General features: G+C 34.2%; 3 protein-coding genes across 5 annotated transcripts; all 3 read left to right on the forward strand.

The window, feature by feature from the left end:
- Window positions 1-7175: 7175 nt before the first annotated feature.
- Window positions 7176-8924, forward strand: LOC106754785 (probable sodium/metabolite cotransporter BASS1, chloroplastic). The gene is made up of 4 exons (XM_014636849.1): window positions 7176-7256; window positions 7519-7794; window positions 8686-8723; window positions 8816-8924. Exons 1-4 carry the CDS (start codon window positions 7176-7178, stop codon window positions 8922-8924), a joined length of 504 nt encoding a protein of 167 aa, XP_014492335.1.
- Window positions 8925-11296: 2372 nt separating this feature from the next.
- Window positions 11297-14401, forward strand: LOC106754784 (eukaryotic translation initiation factor 2 subunit alpha homolog). Of its 3 annotated transcripts, none has more exons than XR_002666989.1 (5): window positions 11297-12087; window positions 12864-12957; window positions 13315-13381; window positions 13507-13587; window positions 14092-14401. XR_002666989.1 is itself a non-coding variant. In XM_014636848.2 (4 exons), the coding sequence occupies exons 1-3, from the start codon at window positions 11899-11901 to the stop codon at window positions 13377-13379; spliced, it is 348 nt and encodes a 115-aa protein (XP_014492334.1). In that variant the 5' UTR covers window positions 11298-11898; the 3' UTR covers window positions 13380-13381; window positions 14092-14401. The 3 variants fall into 3 exon arrangements, 1 of the variants encoding a protein (XP_014492334.1); XR_001375343.2 differs by having other exon boundaries at window positions 11304-12087; window positions 13467-13587; XM_014636848.2 differs by lacking the exon at window positions 13507-13587 and having other exon boundaries at window positions 11298-12087.
- A 3055-nt stretch (window positions 14402-17456) lies between these two features.
- LOC106754786 (probable sodium/metabolite cotransporter BASS1, chloroplastic) lies at window positions 17457-26398 on the forward strand. Its single transcript, XM_014636850.2, has 7 exons — window positions 17457-18023; window positions 18508-18601; window positions 18685-18718; window positions 18808-18862; window positions 25276-25359; window positions 25447-25734; window positions 26064-26398. Exons 1-7 carry the CDS (start codon window positions 17511-17513, stop codon window positions 26214-26216), a joined length of 1221 nt encoding a protein of 406 aa, XP_014492336.1. The 5' UTR covers window positions 17457-17510; the 3' UTR covers window positions 26217-26398.
- The last annotated feature ends 1437 nt before the right edge of the window (window positions 26399-27835 follow it).

A 27835-nucleotide genomic window follows, 5' to 3' on the forward strand; every position in this document is an offset into this window, starting at 1 on the left:
GACACTTGGTCCTAGGATTGAGAAGTAGCCGTCACTCATTGGGGGGCTGCATTCCTCTCGGCAGACTTTGGTGCTGCAACGTTTTGGGAGAATTATTTTCTCTTGGCAATTGGGTGCAGGAGGGCACTCTCGGTTTCAGAGTTTGGAACATTATTCTTGGCACAATGGAAGGCTACGGATAGAAGAAACCAGGCTGCCGGTCTTCAATTCTTTTGTTCTCTTTTATTCAATGTTTTTGGAAGCAAAGGCTAGAAGGAATTTACGTGAGGGCATTGTAGTTGATTAAACAAAATCAAGTTTCTTTTTCTTTTTACTTTGTTGCAGTGCTGGAACGTACCTTTTAATTTCTCATTGAATGATTTAGCTTTTGCATTGGTATGTTGCATCACGTCTTTTAGGGTGTCAATAGGAGAATTTATTTTTATTTGGAAGCAAGAGTTGCTGNCACCATTTTGCTTTTATTTTATGATTAATTGATGCCACTNCTGCAACGTATATCCTTTTGCATTGAATGAATGAAAAGTGGATTAATTGAAAGCCTATGGTGATGGGACGGTGGCAGCTAGAGAATTAACATTGGCATTGTTTCTTTGCTTTTCTTTGCATTATTCCTTTGTAATAGAAGTAGTTAGCTTGATTAGATGGAAGTAGGTGATTAGGTGGAGCATGGGCCCACGGTGGTATCAATGGAGAGAGTCTTTGTTTGGAGATTCATATGTTCAATTGGTATAATGAAAGGGCTGCAATGCTTTTGTTTTTTTTTATTTTACTTTGCTTTTTATGTGTTGATTTCATTTTATGTGATTGAAAGAAACGTTGCATTTATTTTGGAGCAGGAGGTATCATGGGTCTTGATTTAAGCATATTTTTTTTTCCTTAGAAAAATTTCTTTAGCAAAAAGTGTGGTGATGATTCATAGTTTTTGGAGAAAGGATGAATCGGGTACTTTAATTTGGAGATGCACATGCTTACATTCCATTTCTTTTTATATATTATTTTAATGCTTAATCCAAGACTTTTTGCTTACAATTCTCATATTGAATACGTTCAATGCTTGCTAACTTTTTATTATTTTGCTTATTCATCATTTGCTTATTTCAATGTTCTTCATCATGGTAGTTAATTCTCATTCCTTTAAATTCGTTCAGCATTTTACTTTTAATATTCCATTTCCAAGTTGCATTTTGCATTTTTTTACTAGCTGACTATTGATCTTTTTATTTACTTGTTGTATTTTAATTAGTTCCCTCACCTTGCCTTAGGATTGCTTAATTTATTGTTTTCGTTCACTTTAATTATTTCAGTTTTGTTATATTTAATTTTCATGCATTTAATTTAGTTTAATTATCGTCTCAACACCTTCAAAACCCCCACTTTGTGTTAGACCTAAGTCTTGAACCGCAGTTGGTCCTTGTGAGACGACCTAGGAGTCACTTCCTAGCTATATTGCATTTCTAATATGCAATCAAATTTGATTGGGCGGCGACACCCATCAAATTTTGGCGCCGTTGCCGGGGACTAACGGTTCAGTTTTGAGTCTTGTGTTGTGTTGTGTTTTGCTCGTATTGTGAGTGTGTTGTTACGTTTTGTATGTTCGTCACCTAGTTTATTGTGCTAGAATTAATCAGGGAATTGTGCTTAATTGTCCGGTATTTTCCCGTTTTTCCTAATTATGCTTAATTTGACCGGAAATTCTAATTTTAGTTAATTTGAATTTTCTGAGCTAATTATTTGCATTATTATTTTCAGGGAAAATTTTGGAAACACAATTTGGAGCATTGGGAAAGAGACAAAATAAATTTCAAGACTCTTTACATGGACATTTCAAATTTAATTACTTTGAAACTTAGTAGTCTAGATAGTTTTAATTAAATTTGTAAACAATGGGCCAATTTTTGGTAAAATAGTTTAAGCCCAAAATTGTAGGACACATGTCACCACCTAGTTTTTTTTTAGNGTGGACCCCACCCTCTCATAGAGTGACACTTGGTCCTAGGATTGAGAAGTAGCCGTCACTCATTGGGGGGCTGCATTCCTCTCGGCAGACTTTGGTGCTGCAACGTTTTGGGAGAATTAACATTGATGTCCATGATGTCCATGGCTGAAGAAATTGTTGCTTAATACACCTAGTGATACCCTTTGAAGCAAATCTAGAAGGATAAAACCTGAAGTATGAATGCAAGAAAGTTATGATGAATCTATAGGCATAATACAAAAAATAATTTAATTCAAATAATGACTAAGAAGATAATGTGGTATTATCCTTTTCCATAAGGTTCAATAGAAGGTCGATTATCTGGGAAAGGATCATTCACATCATCAGGGTCATCAGATGGTTGCTGAACATTTGCAGATGGTATAGAAGATGATGTCCTGGGGATAGAAGGAGAGGGATCAATTATTGGTGTCGGATCCACAATAGGATTTGGTGTGGGTGGTACAATAGAAGGAGTGGGTCGTATAGTAGGGGAAATGCGTCGTTGAGTACGGGATGGGGTCGGTACAGTAGGAGGTGTGGGCTACGGAGTAAGGCGTGGTGGGTGAGATGATCGAACGTCAGGTTGAGTACTACCGTATGCCAATGGTGGGGTGTCAGGAACCCTGATAACATACTACACTTGCTTTCTAGGTTTTTTATAGCCTTTCCCTTATCAGGCCGCAAAGGACCCTCTCCGGACATGGCTACAATATGGAAGTGTAAAAATACACAGGCAAAAATTGTAAATCATTAATTAACACATAATACATTAATTCAATTTTAAAACATCATATAATTTTCACAAATATTGTTACAACAATTGTTCAAAATTTGTAGAACGGTTTATCATAACTAAAGGGTTGTTCTAATTCAATCATCTTAATCGTCGTCTTCATCATTGTCATCATCATTACTATCATCATTGTTGGAACTGTCACTATCATCATCATAATGCAAAGAATCATCATCATCATCTTCATTGTCGTCTTCAAATTCTTCTTCATCTTTTTCGTCTTCTTCTTCCTCTTCTTCTTCTCCTTCTTCTTCATCTTCTTGGTTTTGTCCCTTCAACTCTTCATCATCACCATCAATGTCATGCAATGCGGCTATACCTTCAACTTCAATAATTTCATTTCCATGTTCCATTTCATGAACTTGGTAAGAGATTTCGTCTTGGATATCATTTGACTCAATGCGACCCCTAGGTTTGGTTTATATTGCAACACACCAACCACATTTGCCAATGTTACAAAAATTTGGATATGGAACATAATAAACTTGTCTAACATTTTATGCTAGAATGAATGGATCAAATGGGCGGTATCTTGAAGTCAATTGAATTTCAACAATATTATACCTAGGATCCACTCTTGCTCCACTCCTAGAAGGATAAAACCATTCACAATAAAAAAGAACTACTCTCTTTGGAGTAGTTGAACTATTGTACTCGAACTCATAAATTTTTTGAATAATAACATAGAAATCATCATAACCACCCTCGGTAAGTCCCTTCACAAACACACCAGAATTAGTTGTCTTCCTTCCTTTGGACCATGCATTTGTTTGGAACTTGTACCCATTGAAAAATTATGTGTGTCATTCTTTAACACATCTCATGGGCCAATCTGACAAATCCCTTATATCTTGAATTATGGGAGTTAATGGTTGGTTATGAACCTACAATTACGTGAAGAAATATTAAGTTACAAGTGTTAAACCAATTGATCTGTTCATGATTAAGGAAAACATAGACATACTTGATATATGAACCATTGTAGAAACTCCGAGTGTATTATACCAGAACTACTTCCTTCTGGGACTTGCATTTCCACAAGAAATGAGGTGTTAAATATGAACGCAATTAGAGACTATAACAATTTAAGTATTGACAATAAGTTTAAGTTTAGAACATACTCAAGGTCGACCTTAACTTCGATGCAATTAATTAATACGTGGACGTGAGCAGAGTTGAATTCCGCATCAGTTAACCAATAAGTGGACTCCCTGCCTACGACATGTTGGTTGCAAAACCAACGGCAAGTGCACCGGTCGCAGCGTAGCAAGTGATAAATATCGTTCTCTCCCAAGGGACTTGTGCAACGCATGATAATTCTTCCTTTTATAACTCAATTAGACATCAAAGTGCACAAAAACAACACAAGAAACTCTTTTTGGTATTTTATCAAACAGTTGGTGTGCAAGGAATTTAACATAGTGTATTTACAATTTGTCAAGACTTATAGCTCAGAGCGCTCAACTGCACCCCAGCGCCAACATTCCAATGACAGGGCGCTCAGCTGCACCCCAATGCCAACATTTCAAAGAGCAGGGCGCTCAGCTACACCTCAGCTGCACCCCAGTTGCAACATTCCAGAGACATATAGCTCAGTTGTCGCTCAGCTACCGCTCAGCTACAGGTTGTTTTGACAGCATTCTAAAATTCAAGTTCTTGTGCAATTCCAGATGTGTCCAACATGGGTGTTTGCTTCAAATTAATCTTTTATTGTCCCAAAACATGTTCCCTTGAATTCTTGCTTGTTTTCCTCCACTAGAATTGCTTCCTATTCATTTATTTCACACACTCAAACAAAGATATTAGAGGTAAAAACAAGCATATACTAAATAAAACACAAGAAAACTAGGAAACACACTAAACTTGAGGATAAAACAAGGTAAAATTTATGAAGGAGTTGATTTGTTCACAAAATATACACACACAAACACGTTAAAAAAACCGTTATCACGACACGATCCACTTGTCGAAACACTGACAATGTTGATTGACATGTACCAGTTTGGCATTGTATTTCATTTTTGACATTGTTTGGCAACAACATAAAGTTTTTTAAATAATGTGAACAAAAATATGTTGTCTCACAACATAAGAAAGCTGCACATATTAATCCTTCCACTCTAGCTTTATTTTTCACTGAACGTTTTGCTTGTCACATAAACCTTTCAAATGGATACATCCACCTATATTGCACTGGCCCACCAAGCCATGCTTCATATGTAAGATGAACAACAAGATGTTCCATTGAATCAAAGAATGCAGGAGGGAATATTCTTTCCAATTTGCAAAGAATACTTGAAATATTTTCCTCCAACTTTCTCAGTGAATCTGCCTTGAGCGTTGTGGCACACAAATCCTTAAAGAAATGACCGATTTCTATGAGTGGATTTAACACGTTGATTGGCAAAGAGCTAAAAGCAATCGGGATTAAAGTCTCCATAAATACATGGCAATCATGACTCTTCAAACCTTGAATACTAACCTTATCAATATTAACACATTTGGCCTAGTTTGAAGAATAGTCATCTGGCATTTTAAGCAACTTTGTCCATTGACAAATTATTCTTGCCTCATCTTTTGATATGGTGAAATTTGCTTTTGGCTTCACCAACCTTCTGTTATGTTGAGGCTTCAACTCCAAGTCTTCTAGCACAATATAAAAATAAATCTTTTCTTGCATTTTCATTATCTTTTGTTTTGCCACTGACATTCATAACCATGTTAAAGATGTTGTCAAAGAAATTTTTTTCTATATGCATGACATCCAGGTTATGTTTGAGTAAGTTATCCTTCCAATACAGGAGATCCCAAAAAATACTTTTTTTTGTCCAGTTATGCCACTCTCCAAACCCTTCTATCCTATTGATACCACTTTCAATGACTTTTGGAAAATGTTTTACTCTTCTCCACACTTGAGAAGGATTAAGTCTAGGTGGTAGCTGATCTGTTTCAAGTTCGCCTTTGCGAAAAGCTTTTTTGTTCCTCCTGAACATGTGATCCATGGGTAAAAACCTTTGATGACACTCAAACCAACTAGTTTTTCGACCATAAGTCAATGAGAATGACTTTGTGTGTTCCAACCAGATAGCATGCCATATGTAGGAAAGTCATTAATTGTCCACATCAAAGGTTCTCTCATAAGGAAATTTCGCTTCTTTGACACATCATACGTCCAAATACCACTCCATAACTTCTTTAAATCATCAATCAAAGGCTCCAAATAAACATCAATCGCTAATTTGGGATTAGATGGACCTGGTATTATACACGTTAAAAACATGAAAGACTTTGTCATACACATCTCAGGAGGAAGATTGTATGGGGTCACAATCACCGGCCAACGTGAATATGGCGATGTAGAAGCCTGAACGTACGGTGTAAACCCATCTGAACATAGACCAAGTCGCACATTACGCGCATCACTAGCAAAGGATGGATGTTTGCAGTTGAAGTGCTTCCAAACTTCACCGTCAGAAGGATGACGCAACACTCCTTCAGTTTTTTTACCATTGTGCCATCTCATGTGTTCATCTGTTTACATTGAAGCGAACAATCTTTGTAATCTAGGAATGATTGGCAGGTAGAACATGTACTTGAATGGAATCGGTTTTTTTTTTTTTTCCTCAGTTCAGGATGCACCTCTTGAAGTCAAGGATGGCCACAAAATTTGCATTGGTCCAAGGATGCATCATTGCCAGTGTCGTTATCATAGAAAAACATACATCCATTGACATAACAATCAATTTTTCTCGCTTCCAGTCCTAGCTTTGAAAATACATTTTTTTGAGTTCATAATAATTCTTAGACAAAGAATTGTTTACTAGTGTTAGGTTAGAATAATTTTGAAATGTAAAAAACACCTTTAAAACTTGAGGCACCAAAACGTAAAAAATACCAAAATACAAAGAACTAAAAGTAACTTTTAACTTTTTGTTAATATAAAGATTAATCATAAATATATCTTTCTTCCGAATTAGTAAGAGCAAGTAACGTAATTTTTTTTCATGAAAAAAAATATTGAATTCGTGTTTTTCCTTGCTCTTCCTTTTATTTGTACATTTTGTTGCTAGAAAAAAAAAAAACTTACATTTTGTTATAATTTTATTGAATCTATTACACTTTCTCTCTTTCGTTTATTTGAATGATAGATTCTATTTTGGACAAATAATGATTTTAACAAACGGAATGAATTCTCAGCGTGACAGTATATTTCAAGCACCACATGGAATACTCTACTATTTTCTATTTGATAGTATAGTTAATATTCTAACATTTATACTTACTTAAATTTAGTTGTTAATGAACATAATTGAATTCTTGAACTTATATCTTTAAGATACATTTGATTTTGTTTCATGTTTAAAACTGAACATTACAATTGTTATTTATGGAATATTCCAGATGATGACTCCTTTTATGACAGCAAAACTTGGTGGTAAATTTGTGACAGTGGATGCATCTAGATTATTTGTTTCAACATTGCAAGTAAAAGCTTTACCTCTCTCAAGTTAATCAATGTTGTCTTTGAAGGATAATGTTACTTTGAAAATATTATTTTACAACATTTTAATATTATCTGTGTCATTATGTGATTGGTCTATAGTGATGTTTATGATTACTATTATTTATTATAGAATAATTTTGAACCAATCACAAAATGACACATAGATAATGTTAAAATGTTATAAAAAAAAGTTGTGAAAGTATTGATATCTTTGTTAGAACTATGTTGCAATGGTTGTTACAGGTTATTCTTGTTCCTGTGCTGGCTGGTGCATTTCTGAATCAGTTTTTTCAACCAGTTGTGAAATTTGTCTCTCCAATTATGCCACCCTTCGCAGTAACAAGTGTGGCAATTTTATGTGGAAATGCTATTGCTCAGAGTTCTTCAGCAATCCTTGTGTGTGGTGGAGAAGTTATTTTAGCCATCTTTGTTCTTCATGCTTCTGGCTTTTTCTTTGATTACGTTTTTTCAACGTTGATTGGGCTAGATTTGTCATCATCACGAACCATATCCACTCAGGTTGGCATGAAAGTATAAAATATTTATATTGATAAAATATAAAATCAAATTAATATACAATTTTATTGATAATTGAAATGTAAATCTAAATCTCATTTTGAATAAAGATTGATAGTAAAATCTTATAAAATTATTAGTTTTGAATTAGAATAACATCAATATATAAGTTAAAGTCATGTTTCATAAATGTTGTCTCTTTTTAATCAATTTTTTTCAAAAGATCATCAACTTTTTACTTTAGAAACTAAGTTTATAAAAATAAGTTAAGTTTAAATTCTTTCTTCAAGAATAAAAAGTAATTAATTTATGATGGTTAGTTCACGATAATTTTGATTACTTATTGTAAGAAGTGTCGTATAAAAATAAACTCAATTTATAATATATAAATGATTATAAACTTTATTTTTTTAATCGATTTTATAGTATTCAATTAAATTTAAAATTTAAAGATTTTATGGTATTGAATTAAATTTAAAATTTAATTTTAACCGCTATTTGATGCCATTTTGTAGAATTCAAATTTGGGGTTGTTTTGGCAATGAAGCACTTTCGGGATCCCCTGGCGGCTGTTTCAACTGTGTGTCAGTCAATCATTGGTAGCATCCTTGTACGAATTTGGAGAAACTTTGACAATGTTTAATCACTGAGGGAAAATATCTTGAGTATTCCTCCCTGCACCTCTATTATCTCGTCCTGCACCTCCCACCTCTAAAAAAATATTTTGATTTTCACAAAAAACTGAAAAAACTGATCTGATGCATTGAAAAAGCAAAGCCTATGGTAATTTCCCACTATGCTCCTTTCTCACCGCATTTGATATGGTAAAACCTCTGCACCCCCTCTTTCGTTTACTTTGGCTAGGGAACACTTATTTTTCCGCATTTTCTCTAGCTCCTGTTCGTTGCTGGTGGTTTGGTGTTGCTGTGGTGGTCAGATCTAGCACTTCTTCTAGCTAGCAGGCGTCCAAATTAGTTGCGTTAAATGTTATTTTTCTTGAAGATGTTGGTTGTTTTTGTTGAAGCTACATAGAATGCGATTGCATTGGAGTTGGGGTTGGGGTTAAGGTTGGGGATTATTCGGGCTGGGTTCACAGGGAGGGAGCAGCACCTGAAGACGCGGTTGAGAGCTGATGGGCGGTTAAGGGGTGCCGCATTTGGGAGGGGCGGCTGTGCACAACCGCAGTTGGGAGATGCGGCGAAGGGTTGCCGCAGTTGGGAGATGCGACGAAGGGTTGCCGCAGTTCGGAGATGCAGCTAAGGGCAGGCGCAGTTCGGAGATGCGGCAGTTGTTAGCCGATAACACAAGCTGCGGCAGAGGAATGGGGTGCCCTGAGTTGCAGCAAAGCAAAGCAGCACACTCCACACGAACACCCCAACAAACAGATACCAGGTGCACTTTCAAAATTTGGTCTTCGAGGGGTGGAGAGTAACTGGTAAAGGATAGAAGAAAGGGGGTGTAGGGTTTATGTGGTGTGGTGTGAGTTGCGGCAGACTCATTTAATATTTTATAAAAAGAATCAATATACTGCACTTACAGGAGTTAGGGGTAGGAGCTAAGAGTAGAGTGAAAATTAAAGTCAAATTGGGGAGGTGCAGGACGAAATGATGGAGGTGTAGGGAGGAACACTCAAATATCTTCCTGCATATTAGCTTATGCTCGTAACAAAAAAGAAAATGATGAGCACAAGCCTTATGCTATTTTTAAATATTACAGAAATAAAGGGAGAATTATAAGCATGATACATGCTTTGAGGTAGTAAGGAAAATAAAGACGAAGATAAGTGTTAGAAAATGTTTGTAGGTGAGGGGAATATTTACACATACTAATTTATTGGGAATTGTATTATGATGTTTTCTTATAAATCATGATTGGTAATGTACTGTAAGGAGTGAGACGGACGGTCGTACAAGAGCCAAGACGACCGCCACACCAAAAACCTAAGGAAACACGATGAGGGAAGTCCGGTTGTGGCGGCCGAGACTAACCTTTGAAGAAATCCTGAGAAACGAAACGTATGACCTAGGCGATGAGCCGAGGCCCCGAGTTAGGACGACCGGCACGACTCGACCCGAGGAAACACCACGGTGGAGTCCGGTCTCGGCGGCTGGGAGTAGCCTCTGTTTGTAAGAAAAACCTTGAAGAATTCTCATGAAGCCCTGCCAGCACGTGTTCTCTAAAAATCCTGAGAGACGAAACGTATATGACCTAGGCAGTGAACCTCACTTCGCCGTCACGTCCGCATGATTGTCAACAATCATAGCCGGTTACGAGCGCGTCCGTAAGAAACCTTGAAGAATCCAATTGCAGGAAGACCGGACGGTCAGATGCGTCATTGCGTCAGTGCCGATCAGAACTTGGGACATGGGCATACCGTAGGATCGAGAGTGACGACCAGCATCAAATCTTTTCTTGTTACACAATAGGGACGGCCGGCAAAGTTCACAGACTAAGGTATCATAAGCATTCGAGATTAAGGTAAAACTAAATTAGCCTTAACAGGCCTGCAATTGGGCCGTGATTAGGTTCCCACTAATCATTGGCCCATGAGAAAAACTATAAATAGGAGTCAAAGGTAAGAGGTAGACAGATACATTGAATGCACATTTATTTCTCTCTCTCTCTATCTCTACCTTTATTGTAAAAGAGACTGAACACTGACTTGAGCGTCGGAGTGCCATTAGCAGGTACCCGGCCGGCCTTGACGAAGGAGAACAGTCGAACGGAGGTTGGATCAGCGAAGGATCGGGCGGTTCGAAGTGGGAAATTGTGCCAGAGAGCTTGGACGAAATCCCGACCGGAATAGGTAATATTTAAATAAGAATAATTATACTGTGTCATGATTTTCATACTCCTAATTTTAATTGTTAGAATTTACTTTCCACATTTTAAATTATATATAATATATTCACTAACAAAAAATAAACAATTAAATTATATATAATATATTCACTAACAAAAAAAACAATTAATTACGTATATTATTTTAGATTTTTTTTATATATGTCAGACATAAGTGAGAGACACAAATGTATGTTTATATTCTCGACATAAATTTATGTAAGGTATATATAGACATAAATTTTTGAGTTAATAACCTTTTCTAAAACTATACAAAATTCACGTGTTATTCTTTTCAAAACTATACAAAATTCACGCTTTGTTACTATAAGAAATTATTACTGTGGGACCGATCGGAAATAGTGACTAGCTGAAAGGAAAAGTTCGAATGGTTATGAGAATGAAAAAGTGTTTCATGACAGCTCGATCTCAAGGTAGAAGGGACCAAACAGTTGAGGTGACCTCGTGATTGTTTCGTCTCGAAAACTATTAAATAAAGTCAAAGCCTAGTTAATGTTGTAATGTCTGTGGTTAATGTTTGCATTAATGATTATTAAAAAATAAATTAATTGGTCAGACTTTTATAAACTCTATAAATAGGGGTTTAATTTCGAGATCACTACAATAATATTGCATATTACCGAAAGCTTATTTTCGGAGGCCTTTGGGCCTTCGGTAAAAGTTAAATACCGAGGGCATTTGCCCTTCGATAACGCCTACTATGCTTTTAGGTTCAAAAGAGTATTTGTTCCTCAAATGAACCTAAATTTCCCAAAAGTAGAACTCCCTCCCTCTGTCGAACTCACTCCTTAACTTAGGGTTGCAGTCAACCGGTTCGTTGCAGTTTGACGACGCGAGTTTGGTGGTGTGGATGCTAACGGAGGTTCGTTGCTGGATGGCGCTCTTCCATTCCCTACTCTCTGTTCGAAGCGGTTCGTGGGTTTGAAGCGTGAGGTTGTCGCCCTAATGCGGTTTAAAGCGGTTGCTGTTGCGGACGTTGATGGCAGTTCGTTGGTGGCTGGTTTGCGGACGCTGACGGCGGTTCGTTGGGATTGGGCCGCGAATGTTGTTGTCGGAGATGTCAAGGCAGAGAAGGAGGCAGAGGTTTTTGTGAAGGTCAAGCCCACCACAGAGGTTGACGGAAGGGAGGGAGAGGCCCATCACTCTGCCGTTTGGGGAGCACTCGATGCCGAGCCACACATTTACTTTTTCTATATCTGACTATTGCATTATAAATTTGATCCAGATGATAGATTCGGCAAAGGGATGATACAGGTGGGGTGCATCGAGCTCGTCATGGTCCTTCGTGTCGACAAGGAAAAGGGTTACATCGATCTCAGAGAGTGTAGGGTCTACGAAGAGGATATTCAGGCCTACGAGGAGAGATACAACAAGAGCAAGCTCGTCCACTCCATCATGCGCCAAATTGTTGAAATCCTCAACATCGATTTGGAGGTACTGACCAAAACCTTATTTTTTTTCTATTCTGCAAGCTCATCACTTCCTATTAACCATTGCACAGTTTCTCTTCTGCCTGTTAAACTAAATTTAAATGGCCTTTATTGTGTAAGAGCTCTATGTTAACATTGGAGGTCATGCTTTTGAGGTGTGCAATTTTTCTTTTTTAATTGTCTGATGCTTTTCTGAATGTTGTAATCGTTACTGAATAAGCTTCAATATGTCCAGGCTTTCAAAATAATTTCCATCGATCCTGATTCTGTTTTGAATTTATCCATGTCAGTACATAAGATGATCATGTTGAATCACCCATGTTGTTGCAATTCAATAACATTGTATTAAAACTTACTAGTTTATACACCTTGCTTCTTTTTGTTTTCCTATCTTATAAGCCTGCTCTTTCAGCACTATGTTGGATATGTCAGTCAAAGAAACCAATGGAAGAACACTCTTTTATTGGTTCTACCAGGTTATGAGCAAGCCAGAAGAGAAATCGTTGGTGCTTTGGCTTAATTGAGGCAAAACTAGATAGTAGTTAATGTCTTTGTTTTAATTTACTGTGTGGAACATTCTGACCATGGAATTGGAGATAATATTGTCAAACAAAGTCTGTGGTAAATTATCTATGATCAAACATGTCACAAGGTCATACTATGAAACCACATATGCCATGGCCTCAAATTTAATAACTTCTCATGGAACAGAGGTATGATGATCACCACTACTAAATATACACCGCTAGAGAAATAATTGTTGTATCTGTGATGTTGCAGAACCCAGCATGTTATTCNTGGAATCTCCTGTTGGAGTTGGCTTTTCATACTTATACAAGCGGTGACTATGACCAATTGGGAGATGATTTAACAGGTCATTATTTATCTTATAATGTTGTTGCTGCATAATATTTATACAGANAACTCATATATCATAAGTATTAAATCTTTTTATTCTATCTCTTAAAATATTATAAAAAAGTGGTNTNGTTAANTAAGATAATCTATAGAATTTTATTAAGATATATATCTATAATTAATACAAGTGGAAAATCATATAAATGAAAAAGTTAAGTAATATATAATAAATAAACAAAAGTATAAACATTGAAATCAAAGGGTCTTACGTAGTTTCTTTTCATTTATGTGAATTTATAAACAAACGTATAAACATCGATTATGTGAATTTATATATTTATTCTTACATAGTTTCTTTTCATTTAATATTTAGTTGAGCTTATCACAAGGGTTGTTTGTCAACCAGCTAACTGGTGCCCAGCTGCAAATGTAAACTAAAGGTAGCTTTTTTATTTATTGGTTGATTCCTTAATTTCTACATTCTGTATTAAGTTTCCAACTCAATTTCCTTTTCATCCTTTAAAGATTGGAAGCATATTTCTTGAATACATTTTGGGCCCTGCAGTCCTTGTTGCTTCCTTCATTTTTCCCTCACTCTATTTACGCAAAGTGCTTTCCATCATTTTCGAGGACTCTTTGTTAACAGGTAACTTATGCTTTTAAGAAGACTCTATTGTGCCATATTGGTTTGTCTGCACTAATATGTATAACTTACTATTTTTACCTGGAGCGTTTTCTATAATTTGATTGTAATTCAAAGTAAGCTAGTAAAATCTATCTCCTTGAGTCAATCAATATGGATAGTTATCTGCTAATGAAAACTGTAGAGAAAGGAGTAATTACTTGTATTTTGGTTCGCTGACGCTAGGGAAAACATTATGGATGTCCATAAACTGGATATGATGGTCATTGCTTGACATGGAATTATTTGTTTCTGATATAGTGAAGGAATTTATTGTAATTGTTGTTTCTGATGCCATCACTCAAACCGTATAACAAAATACTAGGTCTCATTTTGAGAAATTGTCATGCAATACATCCTATATATGAAGGAACTTAATGCTTATACGAAACAGGGGTGACTAATATTAAGTTAACTAATAAGTTGCATTTAATTTTATTTAACAATTGTAATTAAATTTTGTTGTAGGTCATAACTACGACACCAGGGGGGTGGATATCGTGAAAGGGTTGTGGCTTTAGATCAAATGGACCAATCCAAGAAGTTGCATGAGGCAACTAGTTGTCTGGCATGAATGGTGCAGTTGACTTGATTAGGGAAGCAAAGCCAAAGACATGTCTAATTTTATGTATTTGTTTTGTTCAATTTTCTTCATTTTCCCCTTTCTTTTTCTCTGGGCCCGAAGAACTGTAGGGCATTTTCTTCTTATAGTTTTATGTAGATGTTTAGTTTTGAGACTTTTGCCACATAAAGCACCCTTTGTTTTAGACCTTGGTGAGTTGTACTGTTGTTTTGGCCCTGAATCTCATTCTTTAATTTTTATTTTTTTTTAAAAAGTGTTTAATTACCGAAGGCTTTTGCCCCTCGGTAATTACCGAAGGCTTTTGCCCCTCGGTAATTATCGAAGGCTTTTGTCCCTCGGTAATTACCGAAGGGCAAAAGTCGTCGATAAAGGTTAGCGACAAGAGTTTTACCGACGGCCTTTGGACCGTCGGTAAGCCGTCGGTAATAGGTCATTACCGACGGATTTGGCTGTTTCCGAAGGATTTAAGCCGTCGATAATACCCTTCTTTACTGTAATGATGGTATCGTAACATACTTTTACATTCATTTGACAAAAAATATAAGGATAAAATAGTCATAAAGTGTAAACTTTTATATTTTTTCGAAAAAGAAAAGAGTAAAACGTTAGAAATGACAGTATCAAATGAATGTAAAAAATTTAAGTGTATCAAAGAATTATTTTTATTTTTAAAAATTGAATTAGTTATGATATGAAATGAAATTTGAAAAACATAAATGATCTAAAAGAGAATATTCATTTTCAATATATTTTTTTGTACATATAATAAACATTTCCAAAGTTAAAATAAATATGTGACTTATTTTAAAGTTATGATTACAGGGATATTAAATTGTGTTCATCTTTTGTTGTATTAGTGATAACGATGAAATATATAAAATTTAAATGTATTATTTTGACTTTTCTAAAATTATTGGTCAAAATTTGTAATTGCGTGAAAGAAAATGTTGACCAAGAATTCTCTTGTGTCGATATGATGATTTGAATCCATATGGTTAGTGTGACTTAGATTGGGCAAGTTACCTGCTTAATGGTTGATAAGTGTCTAATATAAATTAATTTTTATATCAATTTTGCACTTATCTTATTTTTATTTTCTCAAATATATATGTAGAAATCATCCGAATTTTTTGACTTGTTTTGTAGATTTTGATGATCACAAAGAGTCAAAGAGGAAACATTGTTGTGTATGAAAAGTTATTTAAAGAAAAAAAAGCCTAAAGAAGAAATACTTTATAACGTCTGAAGCCAAGATAATAAAGAATGTTTTCTAGACCAAACTGTCTAAATGAATTATAAAAACTTAAACAATGTCTAAGAAAAGAAATATCTCTCTTTGAAATTATCTAATAGACTATATGCGCAAGCATCTTATGAAATAGAAACTCTATCTTTTGTATAACACTAAGGTTAAAAAGAATTTTTTATCAATACGGTGTTATATCAAGCAAAGGTTTTTTATAAGAAAACATCGTTTGATGAATGACTATTAAGTGTTATAGCCTTTGAAAAAACATCTTATGTTAATATCATTGGATGACTTACATGTTATATGTGTTACCGAACAATGAATTTATGAATGAAATGACAAATGATAAAATGTCTTGAAAACACGACACTATTTAATGCTTATCAACGCTCAAAACATTTAATTCATGTACTATAAAGAACATCGATGCTTGTATACTTTGTTTCTTGACATTCGTGCAAATCAATAAAGTAGAAAGATATTATAAAAATCACTACATCCAAGAAAAAGATGTTGTGAGAGAAGAAAAACATTCTGGGAATGTTTTCCTTGAAGCCCTCTGCTCAGTCATGTCGTACAAGCTGAGTTTCACTTAAGGCTATGAGAAAAAGCTTTGAACCCTACTAAGTAGACTAAAATCTGACTTCACATCTAAAGCTTACTTGTTCTCCTAAAGTCAACTTCTTTGTTTAACGGTAATGTTTTAAGAGAAGTTGTGTGTGTGTGTGGGTATTCAAATATCGATGTTCATTGAAAATCTAGTGCAACCCTCTGAGAAGTCTTAAAGGAGAATTGGATGTAGCTCAGTTGAGTGAACCAGTATAAAATGTTTGTGTTTCGTGTCTTAGCTTTACAAACATCCTATCTACAAACGTAACAGCTGTTTGCAAAGCAAATCTTTAACAAGCATTATTTTCATTAGACACACTACTCCTTAAAATCTACTCCTCTTAGGCTACAAAAAATTAACTAGACAATTGAGCTATAAAGTTTCAATCAGAGCAGCCTTTTACAAGTAAAAGGTTTAACTGCTCATGTGGATCATCTAATTTCTACAAAGGATTGTCAAGAATCAATGCCGAAGAAGATTTTTATAAACACTATTCAATCACCTTCTAGTGTTTCTCGCAATTCCATTTCACTATCAACCAATACAACTTTATTGAGATTAATTACTATTCCTAAAAATAATATTCAACCATCTTATATTCATATTGCTAATATATTTTAATGCGATAAAACAATGACGTTAATTCTTTTTTAACGGAAGAAAACGATTTTAGTAAATATTAGAGTAAGAATTAAGATGGTAAAAATATTTGTACACGTGATTACTCTCAAATAAAATTCATAACGATACATATGAGTACTCAAATAAAATTCATAAAAAATAATTAATACATATGAGTATCTCTTATTTGTGAATAATGGATAGTTTTCTACTAATTTATAAACGGATTAAACGTGAGTATCATACTATTCATATACTATTCATATTCGTGAATATTCATTATTAAAAATTAATAAAATTAAGATTTAATTTATATATTATTAAATTAAATTTAATTAAAATTAAAATTTACTTTATCAAAGTTAAATTTAATTAAAATTAAAATTTAATTTATATTTAATTTAATTTTTACTATATTTTATATTTTTAAAAAAATTTATTTAAATTTATTTTATAATTTTTTTTAATATTTGCATGTATTCATGAATTCTCGTAGGTTTTTAAAAATTTATGATTATATTTCAAATAGGTATTGGATAAGTAAGGGACAAGTGACAGGTTAAATATCTTTTTGTGGATTGGATAATTATTAGTGTTCGACTCAATTCTTTGTTATATTTTTAGTAAAAGCGTATGAAATGATTAAATAATTGATGTGAATAAATTAGAAAGATTATATCCTTCATTAAGTTTAAAAACTTAGTGTATAAAGTTTTAAAAGAAATAATTTTAATTTCGCAAATGGTTAGAAATATGGTTAGAGGCTCAAACTTATTAAATCTTAACAGTCATAGTTGTCTTGTCTGCAATTTTACAAGGCGAAGATGCAAGTATCTGTAGCATGCTCTCCAAATCTGTATGGAGCAGCCAAAGTGAGAGTGCAATCACACACTAACCTTGTTCCAACAACCATTTCCCTCAAACCTCACCCTACTTTGACTTCAACCGTATCATCGTCTAACCTCACACTACGATGCAAGGCTCATCCTCTACAGCTGCTGAACCTCAGTACATCAAGAATCAGCAGCTTCAGAGCTGGTCAACTTCAGTGTGGCAATTCGTCGAACGGGTACAGAGGGAATGAAGGTAGAGGCCTTCGGGAATGGATTGAGCAGGTTGGTGAAGCTCTATCAGCGGCATTTCCATTATGGGTGACAATTGCATTCCTTTTGGGGTTGTTTCGACCCAGTTGCTTCAATTGGGTCACTCCAAAATTGAACATTTTTGGCCTCACCGTTATCATGCTTGGTATGGGCATGACCCTCACTCTTGATGATCTTCGTGGAGCTCTTTCCATGCCTAGGGAAGTCCTCTCGGGTTTTGTCCTTCAATATTCGGTTAGTGTCTTAATTTTCTGAGGTAGTTATCAGCAAAAGAGCCTTGGATTTTTCTTTAACTAATCATATCATACTACTACTTAAAAAGTTGAAAGTTACTAGTAATTGAACTTCTGAAAGTGGCTTATGACCCTTTATAAAGTCTTTTCATCAAATGATGTTGAAGTTTGTCAAAAAAAAAAAAAAAAAAATAGGAAGCAACCTCTTGTGTGATGATTAATCTGTATTCTCAAACATGTTACTTAAGGGTTGTTTGGTTTGAGAAATTGTTCTTTTTTATTTTACTTTATCACCTTTGTCAAAAAATTTGTATGGAAAGCTGTGAAACAAATTAAAGAAATGTTTTTTGTTTCCTTTTTCTTCAGAAAATAGAAAACAAAATAAAAATAGAAAATGTTTCCTCAAACTAAAACTTTGGTTATTTATTTGCATTTACGATTCATCTTGATGAAGCATCTTTGTATAAGTTGCTTACAATTTTCAGGTGATGCCATTATGTGGGTTTCTCGTAAGCAAACTCTTGAATCTTCCATCACATTATGCAGCTGGTTTAATACTACTTGGGTGCTGTCCAGGCGGTATAAATTTTAGTCTGGGTGAATTATATGCTTTTTCTGTCCGCACCTTGCCAACTTTATAACTAGTCTTTATTTGGTTGCAGGCACTGCTAGTAATATTATTACATATCTTGCCCGGTATATTGGCCCTCAGAACTGCTGTTCCAATTAATGCATTTTATGGATTTGATGAGCTAGGGAATCTGATTACCTGTTTGTTTTGCTAGAGGAAATGTGGCTCTTTCTGTGATTATGACAGCTGCAAGCACCATATGTGCCGTGGTTAGTGTATTATAATTTTAGTTCGATTGTTGGTTTCTATTACCATATTATTTAGACATACTTTTGAAAAATATGTTGAGAATACACACACACATATATACTTCAACGTGTGAATGAGAACAAGAGGAATTGATGGATTCTTTGTTATGGTATCAAATCAAAGTCTAGGGAGATTTTAGGGCAAACACAATTTTTTGCTGTAGTTTAGCCTCCTTAAGAGATCATGGTTAACATAAAATGAGATGGTGACAAAATGGTGGATATATCGTACCAGGTGTTTCAGGAACTAAACTGCAACAATTGTTGGAACTTTTGAGCTTAACCAAAAGGTTGACTACATTGTAAGAACACTAATTTTAGTTGAATTATCGATACAGGAGGCTCAAACCTTGTGATGGGTGACTTGTCTATTTTGAAAAACGTGAGAAAACGAAATACTGCTTAGTGGGGTTGCCATATGGAAACAAAGCAGAAGCAAACCGAGAAGGGAGTGTTGTGTTGCCAGGAAGATTGAAGCTTGACAATGTGCTTTATGCGCTATGATTAATATGCAATTTAATTTTTGTGAATCAACTAATCAATGAATCAAACTGGGTTGTACACTTCACTACTAGTATTTGTGTTATATAAAATCAACTAACGAGGAAGGTAATTGAAGTGGGTTAAATATGTTAGATAAACTTAAATTATGAAGGGTAGCTCTGTAATTTCGTGTGAGATTTTATTTTTCAGTGTCGTGGATTAGTTTTACTGCATACAGTTTTTATTCTTTACTTCAGTTTCTATTTTCAGTTTTACTGTAGCAGTCTGGCCAACTATTGACTAGTTTATTGAATTTGAACACAGAACTAAAATAGTGAATATCAGTGTGTGTGCAGCGTTTCCTTTTAACAGAATGGTACCAGCGCTTTTATGCTCTAACTGTCGAGTGAGAATATTTTCTCTAATTAGGAAGATTCTATAGATATTTTCTCTAATTAAGAAAATTCTATAGATATCTCTTTTAATTACAACAGAAAGAGATGAGGAAATCCAATGTATAGGGATGCTTCAAGAAAAACTAAAGAATCTCAATTTGGAGAACCAAATATGGAGGGAGTTGACACAGAACAATATGAAACAGGAGCCTCCAAATGTTAGTAAGGAGAACCACAATCATAGTGAAGTAGCCACTGAAAATTTGAATTTCGGAAAAGGTGATATTGGAGGTAAAATGATGAATGACGAGTGTGGGGATAGTCACGAAGAAAATCATAAAAGAGTTAAATTTGTAGTAGACTTTGGTGGAAGCGAGGTTATTGGGAAGATGGCCAGAGAAAATAACAAGTCGTCAAATGTCAAGGACAAGTGGGTCAAAGTCAAGAAGAGGTCGGTCATAATGAAAATAAAATCAGTAGAGGCAATTGGGAAGTCGGTCAAAGCAATGAAGAAACTAACTACGAAAAAAATGAAGAATCCAAATCTGATTCAAAGAAACAAATTCAGTGTGGGATGATACACAAGGAAAGTCGAGGTAACGGATGAAGGATGGAAAATTTAAGTTTATGAAGGAGTTTTGTTAGATAAACTTAAATTATGAAAAGTAGCTTTGTAATTTCGTGTGAGATTTTATTTTCAGTTTTACTGTAGCAGCCCAGCCAGTTATTGATTGTTGTTATTTTTGTTTCTAGCTTTATTTTGTTTATGTACTCGGTCCAATCCTTGTGCAAGGCTATTTAAAGGCCAGCACAGTTTAATGAATTTGAACACAGAACTAAAACAGTGAATATCAGTGTGTGTGCAGCGTTTTTTTTTAACAAAATATTGGATGGACCATTTTTTATGTGATGAAATGAAAGAGAAGGTCTTGACGATAATTGGTGATCTGTCATTTGAGTTATGACATCAACAAATAGGGCATTTGTTGTTAACAGCAATATTTCCTTTCTAGTTAGTCTTTGGTTAGTAGTTAAAACTGCCTTGGTTAATAGTTAATCAGTTCGAGCATTGTAACAGAAAAAACTTCTGCTGTAAGAACTCTCTCTATAAAGAAGGAAGTAAGAGAAATAAAGAATGTGTTTTCTATCAGAATTCTTTTTCATACAATAGTTTTGACATTTGATGGAGAAAATATGATATGGTCCCGAATGTTAGTCATTATTGTGAAAAAAATTATAATGCTTGTGTGTATGTGTACATGCAAAGCAACCTAGTCCTCGTTTTTGTGAACAGTGTTAATAAGGCTGGTTAATTATTGAAATTGTTCATTTGGATTTGTGGGGGCCTTACGAGGCTCATTCTTCGCATGGGGGCTAACTATTTCTTTTACGGTGCTAGATTTTTCAAGAGAAATTTCAGTGTATTCACTATAAATAAAAGGGAGTTGAATCTAGGTTTCTTACTTTTGTTGCTACTGTTGAACATCAAGTGTGAGAAGTGACAATGGGATCAAATTTAATTGTTTTACGTGATTATTTTCAAAATAATAGGATTATCTTTAAACTTCTTATGTTGGGACTCGAATAAAAATATTGCAGGATTGAGAGGAAAGGTCAACCAACACATTTTAAATATGGCTAGAGCTTTAAGATTTCAAGAGAACTTACCAATCAATTTTGGGAGAATGTGTGCTGGGAGCATCTCATGATTAATGGGATCAATTTTGCAACAAAAATGTGGTGACTCCTATGTTGGCGAACAATGAGAATGAGCATGGAGTGAGGATAAAGGTTTTGATGAGTGTGATGCGTATGTTGAGGGGTTTCCACCCTTGAATGGGATATGGTGCTGCGATGGAACCCATACAACAATTTGCACATTGAGGGGTTGGAGAATACAGGAGGAGGAGGGGTTGAGAGAATTGTTTGCAAATTGACAATGAGTGATGAGACCCGAGAATCAGTGGGCTTCATGAACCATTAACCAATAAATATAGTAAGACATGATAGGGAAAAGTGTAGGTGAGAAAGAAGAATCGGATGGCTGAGGTGACATGACTTAAAGAGTAGAGTAGTTAGAGGAGAGAGACGAATATTTTGGTGAGAGAAAAATCATAGAGGAAGAATGGGGATACTATTTGTATTCGGTTTTGTTGTTAATTAAGGGGGGACTGTTTTGGTGTAAAGGAAAGGGGAACCGTTGGGGTTGTTCTAATGGAGCGGAGTTCTGGGCAGTGGGATTTCTTATCCTTTTGTATTCTGCTTTCATTAACAAAATAATACATACATCAATGTTTACTTCATTTCTTTCCACTTTCTTCTTGCCTTTTAGGTGTGGGTCTGTAACAATGAGCTAGGATGAGGGAAACGAGCCAAAACTTCTTCAACATGTATCGTGATTTTGTTACTGATAGGGTTCTTGTAAGAGAAAACCACTCTCAACACACTCACACACAGAAATCAACAGTAAGTGTATAGAGAAAAGAATAGTATGAATTGTATTATCTCAACAGTCATGTACAAACAGAGATCTAGGGAGTCTAATCCCCCTCCCACGACAATGTGTCCTGCTACTATCAACAAAGAATATACTCGACAACTCTCCCTTTCCCCCAACTCTGCCTTATAAACAAAGTTACACACTCTGTTAGATCTAACTACTAAACCGTTAGACAATTAATGTTTCTTCCTCCTAGTATACACTTTCCACTCTCTAACAGTTACTCATATAGTAAGGAAAATAAGTTCATCTGAGAAGTTGTCAGCTCCTTCATATTCCTCAATTCGGTCTTATCCTATAACAAATTTTGTGAATTGTAAACTTTTTTCTGTAAAACAAGATTTTACTTGTAGCAGTGATAGCGGGAAATGAGTCAGCATTTTAAAGGAGTGAGGAAAGACCTGGTATGATGAGAGTTGAATGTAAGAAAATACGAGTCCTTGAAGACAACGAGACTTGGGTAATGGAGACTATTCTACCCATAAAGAAACACTAGGGAGCTTGTAAATATATAAAATTAGGTATAAGTCTGATGACAACATACATTGATTAAAAACAAGGCTCGTGGTCTATGAAAAATCATTAGGTTGAAAGAATTGACTATAATGAGACATTTGCATCAGTAAAGAAAATGGTGATAATTCGTGTTTTATTTACAATTTTTGTTGTTGAGAATTGAGAGGTTAAATCAAGTGGACATGCATCAGTTTTTCTTCATGGTGACTTAAGTGAAGAAGTTTAGGTTTCAAAATTACAAAGCCTAACATGGTTTAGAGGTTGAAAAATTCATTTCATGGTGTGAAATAAGCTCCCTGATGTTTGTATGCAATATTGTCAACAACTTTGAAGAGTTATGGATCTATGCAATCCTATTTAGATTATTCCTTAATTAGGTTGTGCAAGGGAAGAACTCATATCAACATGTCAGTTTATGTTGATGACTTGATTATTACAGGGAATGATAAAATTGTATTGACAACTTTTAAAGATTACTTTGGTAATTGCTTTCAGATGAAGGATTTGAAAGTTTTGAAATATTTCTTAGGACTAAAGGTAGCTCGTAATCTAGAAGGAATATTTCTTTGCCAAAGAAAATACTCAATCAAGATAATTTCTGAAACGGGTTTATTAGGAGCAAAGCCTAAAACGTTTCCTATGGAACACAATCTCAAGTTGGCCCTTACTAAGGGTGAGTTCCTTGCGAATCCAATACCTTATAGGTGTTTTGTTGGGAGTTTGATTTACTTATATATGAGTATACTTGATCTTGTTTATTTGGTTCATATTTCATCCCAATTAATTTTGTGGGGATCATTGGGAGGCAACTATTAAGGTTATGAGATATTCGAAGAAGAGTCCAAGAAAAGGACTATACTTTGTATTGATACTGACCTAAGTCCAGAGGGGTGGTGTGATTCAAATTTGGCTAGGTGTATACTTATGTGGCGTTCCTTGACAAAATGATTTGTGTTACTTGGTGGTTCTCTTGTGTTGTGGAAGACAAGATGCAACGAACAATGTTTAGATCATATGTTGAGACTAAGTATAGATTGGTGGCAACAATGTTATGACATCGAGTGACAAACAACTTTTAGAGGACATAGTTGTGCGACATCCGAAGGCTATAAGTTGTACTGGGATAGTCGTTTGCCAAAATGTACACTGTTTTAAATCCAATTTTTCATTAAAGAACAAAGCACATAAGGGCTGACTATTGGGATAATTTGTTTGTCATATGTTTCCAGTAGTGTTGAATTGATAGACATCTTTACAAAACCATTTGAGAAAAAAAAAATTGCGTTTCTGCTATGCAAGTTCTAGATCTCCAAGTTGAGGGAGTCTTGTGATATTCAGACACTTTGGAAAATATTTTGAAAGTATAGCGCATATCTATGCATATCTTTCAAGAATATTATTGGTTATAGTCTTTGTAGTTTAGGTAAAAATATATGATTAGGAGGATTTTTAGGAGTGTAAGGATTCTTAGCGATATTTTGTAATATATACTTCATTGTGGTGAATGAGAACACCGAGAGAAATTGATGAAGAGTTTGTGAATTTCCTCATGTTTAATGACAAAAGATAGTGGAAGGCATTACAATCGACTGCCAGTGGCCCTATGTGGATTTCTCAAGTCCAATATGATAGTCTTGGTGAACTCTATCTCTCTAACCAGAAGTGGTTGGTTAGAATAAGTTATTTCAAGACAAAATTATTCTGAACAATAGAATTCCGCATGAAACATGACATGTGGCCTCAGATTGATAATAAATTGAATGCTCGGGTTTGAACTTGTGCAGTCTAAAAGTTTCTGTATCACAGCCTTTTGGCTCTCTGGTATTGTAATAATAGTTTAAAGTAATGATAAAACTTAGACACAGCATAATATAGGTGGTGTTGGTTTTGTTTTTCGATGAGAACAGTTACAGGTAATTTCATAATAAATATTTCCATTAAAGGTTATATAATATTAAAGTAAAACTCTAAATTTGATTACAAAGCAACTACGAAATGTAGTATTGCATACAAGTTCTTTTCTTGAAAGAAAGCTTTAAATATAACATAAGTTTGTTTTATGGAACAGTTTGGAGATTATTTGCTACACATTATAGTGCTGAAGGGTGAATGATTCTTTTTTCTGCTTTTTTCTGTTTTTTTCTGTGTATTTGGCGGTATGATGCCAAAATGTAGTTATTTATCTCATGTTTATTTGAAAGACATTCTACTTTGAACAAAGATTTTACATGAAATTGAATAGAATATCAATGGGATGATTTTATGTACCTTACATTCGTCAAACTTGTCAAAGCAAATAATATGCAGTAATTCATTTGCTTTATAACACTAATTACAAAGATCTGCAGAGATTCTATGAATAACTTCATATTATTGTGACATTCTAATCTGCTTGGCCTTATTGAGTTCTTCAAATAGGGGGAGATGACCAACACTTTTTGAAAACTTTTCTCACATTGGCTGGAAAATTAACATTGCAGGTCATGACTCCTTTTCTGACTTCCATACTTGCTGGTAAATTTGTAACTGTGGATGCATCTGGCTTATTGATTTCAACATTGCAAGTAAGATTTCCTTCCAAGTTAAAGTTTTCTCCATTTCTAATTTGTTGCTATGCTCCTTTCTCATTGTCATCCCCTCTCTCTCAACAGGTTGTACTTTTTCCTGTGTTGGCTGGTGCATTTCTAAATCAGTATTTCCAACCTCTTGTTAAACTTGCCAATCCATTAATGCCACCCATCGCTGTAGCAGCTGTGGCAATTTTATGTGGAAATGCTATTGCTGAAAGCTCTTCTGCCATCCTTATATCTGGTGGACAAGTGATTTTAGCCTCCTCTCTTCTTCATGCTTCAGGTTTTTTCTTTGGTTATGTACTTGCAAGAATGTTGGGGCTAGACGTATCATCATCTCGAACCATATCCATTGAGGTTGGCATGCAGGTAAAGATAGCACTCTGTATTATAAAATCATACATTGATTATTATTGGGAGTCTAAGTCCCACATTAGATAGAAATGAGAAAGTAGAGCACTATATAAAGATGAAAGACTCATTATCCTATTGTTTTAAAATTTTGGATAAAGAGTGGTGTGAGTCCTTTATATAGATGGGTTCCAATGTTATTGGTATTTGTATAATCTCACACGAAACTTCCTCCTTAATAGACCCAACAATTATCGGGTATAATTACAAGAGTGCTTGGTGCACCCTTTTGTGGTCATTGCTTTTTGGCCAAAATAATTTACCCATCTCTCCATTTCAAAATGCAGAACTCAGCTCTTGGGGTTGTTCTTGCTATCAAACACTTTGGAGATCCCTTAACTGCAGTACCTTGTGCTGTTTCAAGTGTGATTCAAGCAATCTTTGGGAGCATGCTTGCAGGAATTTGGAGACAATCTATTCCTGCTGATATGAAAAACTGAAAATATGTAAGGCATTGTGTCATTGTTGACTTGTAATAGTTTCTGGTCTCCTAATAAAAAATCATCCTTTCAATTGTGAGGGCCTTCAGTAATTTTCTTTCCAAAGTGACCCGTTGTAAAATGACTCGGTTGGCTTTAGTCTTTTATTAATGTGCAAAGTTGGCCTAAGAACTATGCATTCATTAGTTTCGTGTGTGACATAACTCATTTATGTCGCACCATTTAAGGAACAAAGTAGCAAGGTCAAAAATATATATATTCAATAAAATAATGGTTAAATGGAAAAAAATAAATCATAAGAATCAGGTTTAACTAAATATTTTAAAGACAAAAAATACATTAATTTTATTTTACTATTAGCAGCAAGTCTCTTATAAACTTTGATAAAACAAAATGAAATGTGAAATGATTATCTATTTTTCTCTCTAACCCAAACTTATTTTTATTCTCCGTAAAAGAAATAAATTTTGATTTTTTTTATTTTTTCAATATTTGACATTCATATTTTTAGTATTTATAATGAGTATATATTAATGTTAGTCCTTTTATATATATATATATATTTAGTATTCATGATTACAAATTCCAAATATTCATTTTATAGCCTTATAAATAGGGAGACATGTACCGGGTTGTAAAGACAAGAAGTTGTATAGGTTCGCTTCTTACTTTGTGAGTTGTGTTCTTCGTCTTTAGTTAGTGTTATTTACATGAAAGAAGTTCTTTATGAGGTTGCGGAGAAGACCTTTTCAACATTATGATTGAATTGAAGTTGGAGAAGTTGTTCATGAGAAGTCTATTTACAATAACTTTTCTGTTGATCTATGTATGAAAAGGTTAATCTAGATGAGTTCAATTTAATGTAGATGGAGCTTTAGGACTTAAACATCAATGTATATGAAAATTATGCATAAGAAAATTAAGGATTTGAAATTTTTTACTAGTTAAACGTATTTTTAAAATATATAAGATAATCATTAAATTTTATTATAGAAAAAATTCATCTAAATTTGAATCACATAAGATATCTCAATTTGAAAGTTTAAAATCATTAATTTATTTATAATAAATTTATGATTTTTTTTATTATATGTTTTTACTTTTTTCCTTTTTTAATATATAATTTAAATTTATATTTAAATTCTACCAATAATTTATTTTTCTTTAATTATATATATATATATATATATATATATATATATATATATATATATATATATATATTTTAATTCTAAAAAAACTATGTATTTTATTATATATAATTTAATATTTTCACATTAGACTACATGTTTTTATATGCTGTTTGGTAAGTTATCACAATACTCATATTGTTTTATTAAATGTTATAAGTTTTCCTCTTAAGAAAATTCTAATACTACTTTTAACATTAAAACTCTTATAGTTCTATATATGTGTGTTGAAAGTTTCACATCGACTAAAGATAAGATCAGATTATAATATATAAATGAGGTGCAAATCTCATCTTACAAGCCCCTGTTTTGTGGGATTGAGTTAGGCCTAAAACCTACTTCTAATAATGTGTAGTTATATACAACATGAATTATCAAGCCTAAGTTATTCTGTTTTTAGTATTGCTCAAGAGTGTACATGATGAATGG

Source organism: Vigna radiata, unplaced genomic scaffold (assembly GCF_000741045.1).
Source record: "Vigna radiata var. radiata cultivar VC1973A unplaced genomic scaffold, Vradiata_ver6 scaffold_475, whole genome shotgun sequence".
In the NCBI taxonomy this organism is placed as follows: domain Eukaryota; kingdom Viridiplantae; phylum Streptophyta; class Magnoliopsida; order Fabales; family Fabaceae; genus Vigna; species Vigna radiata.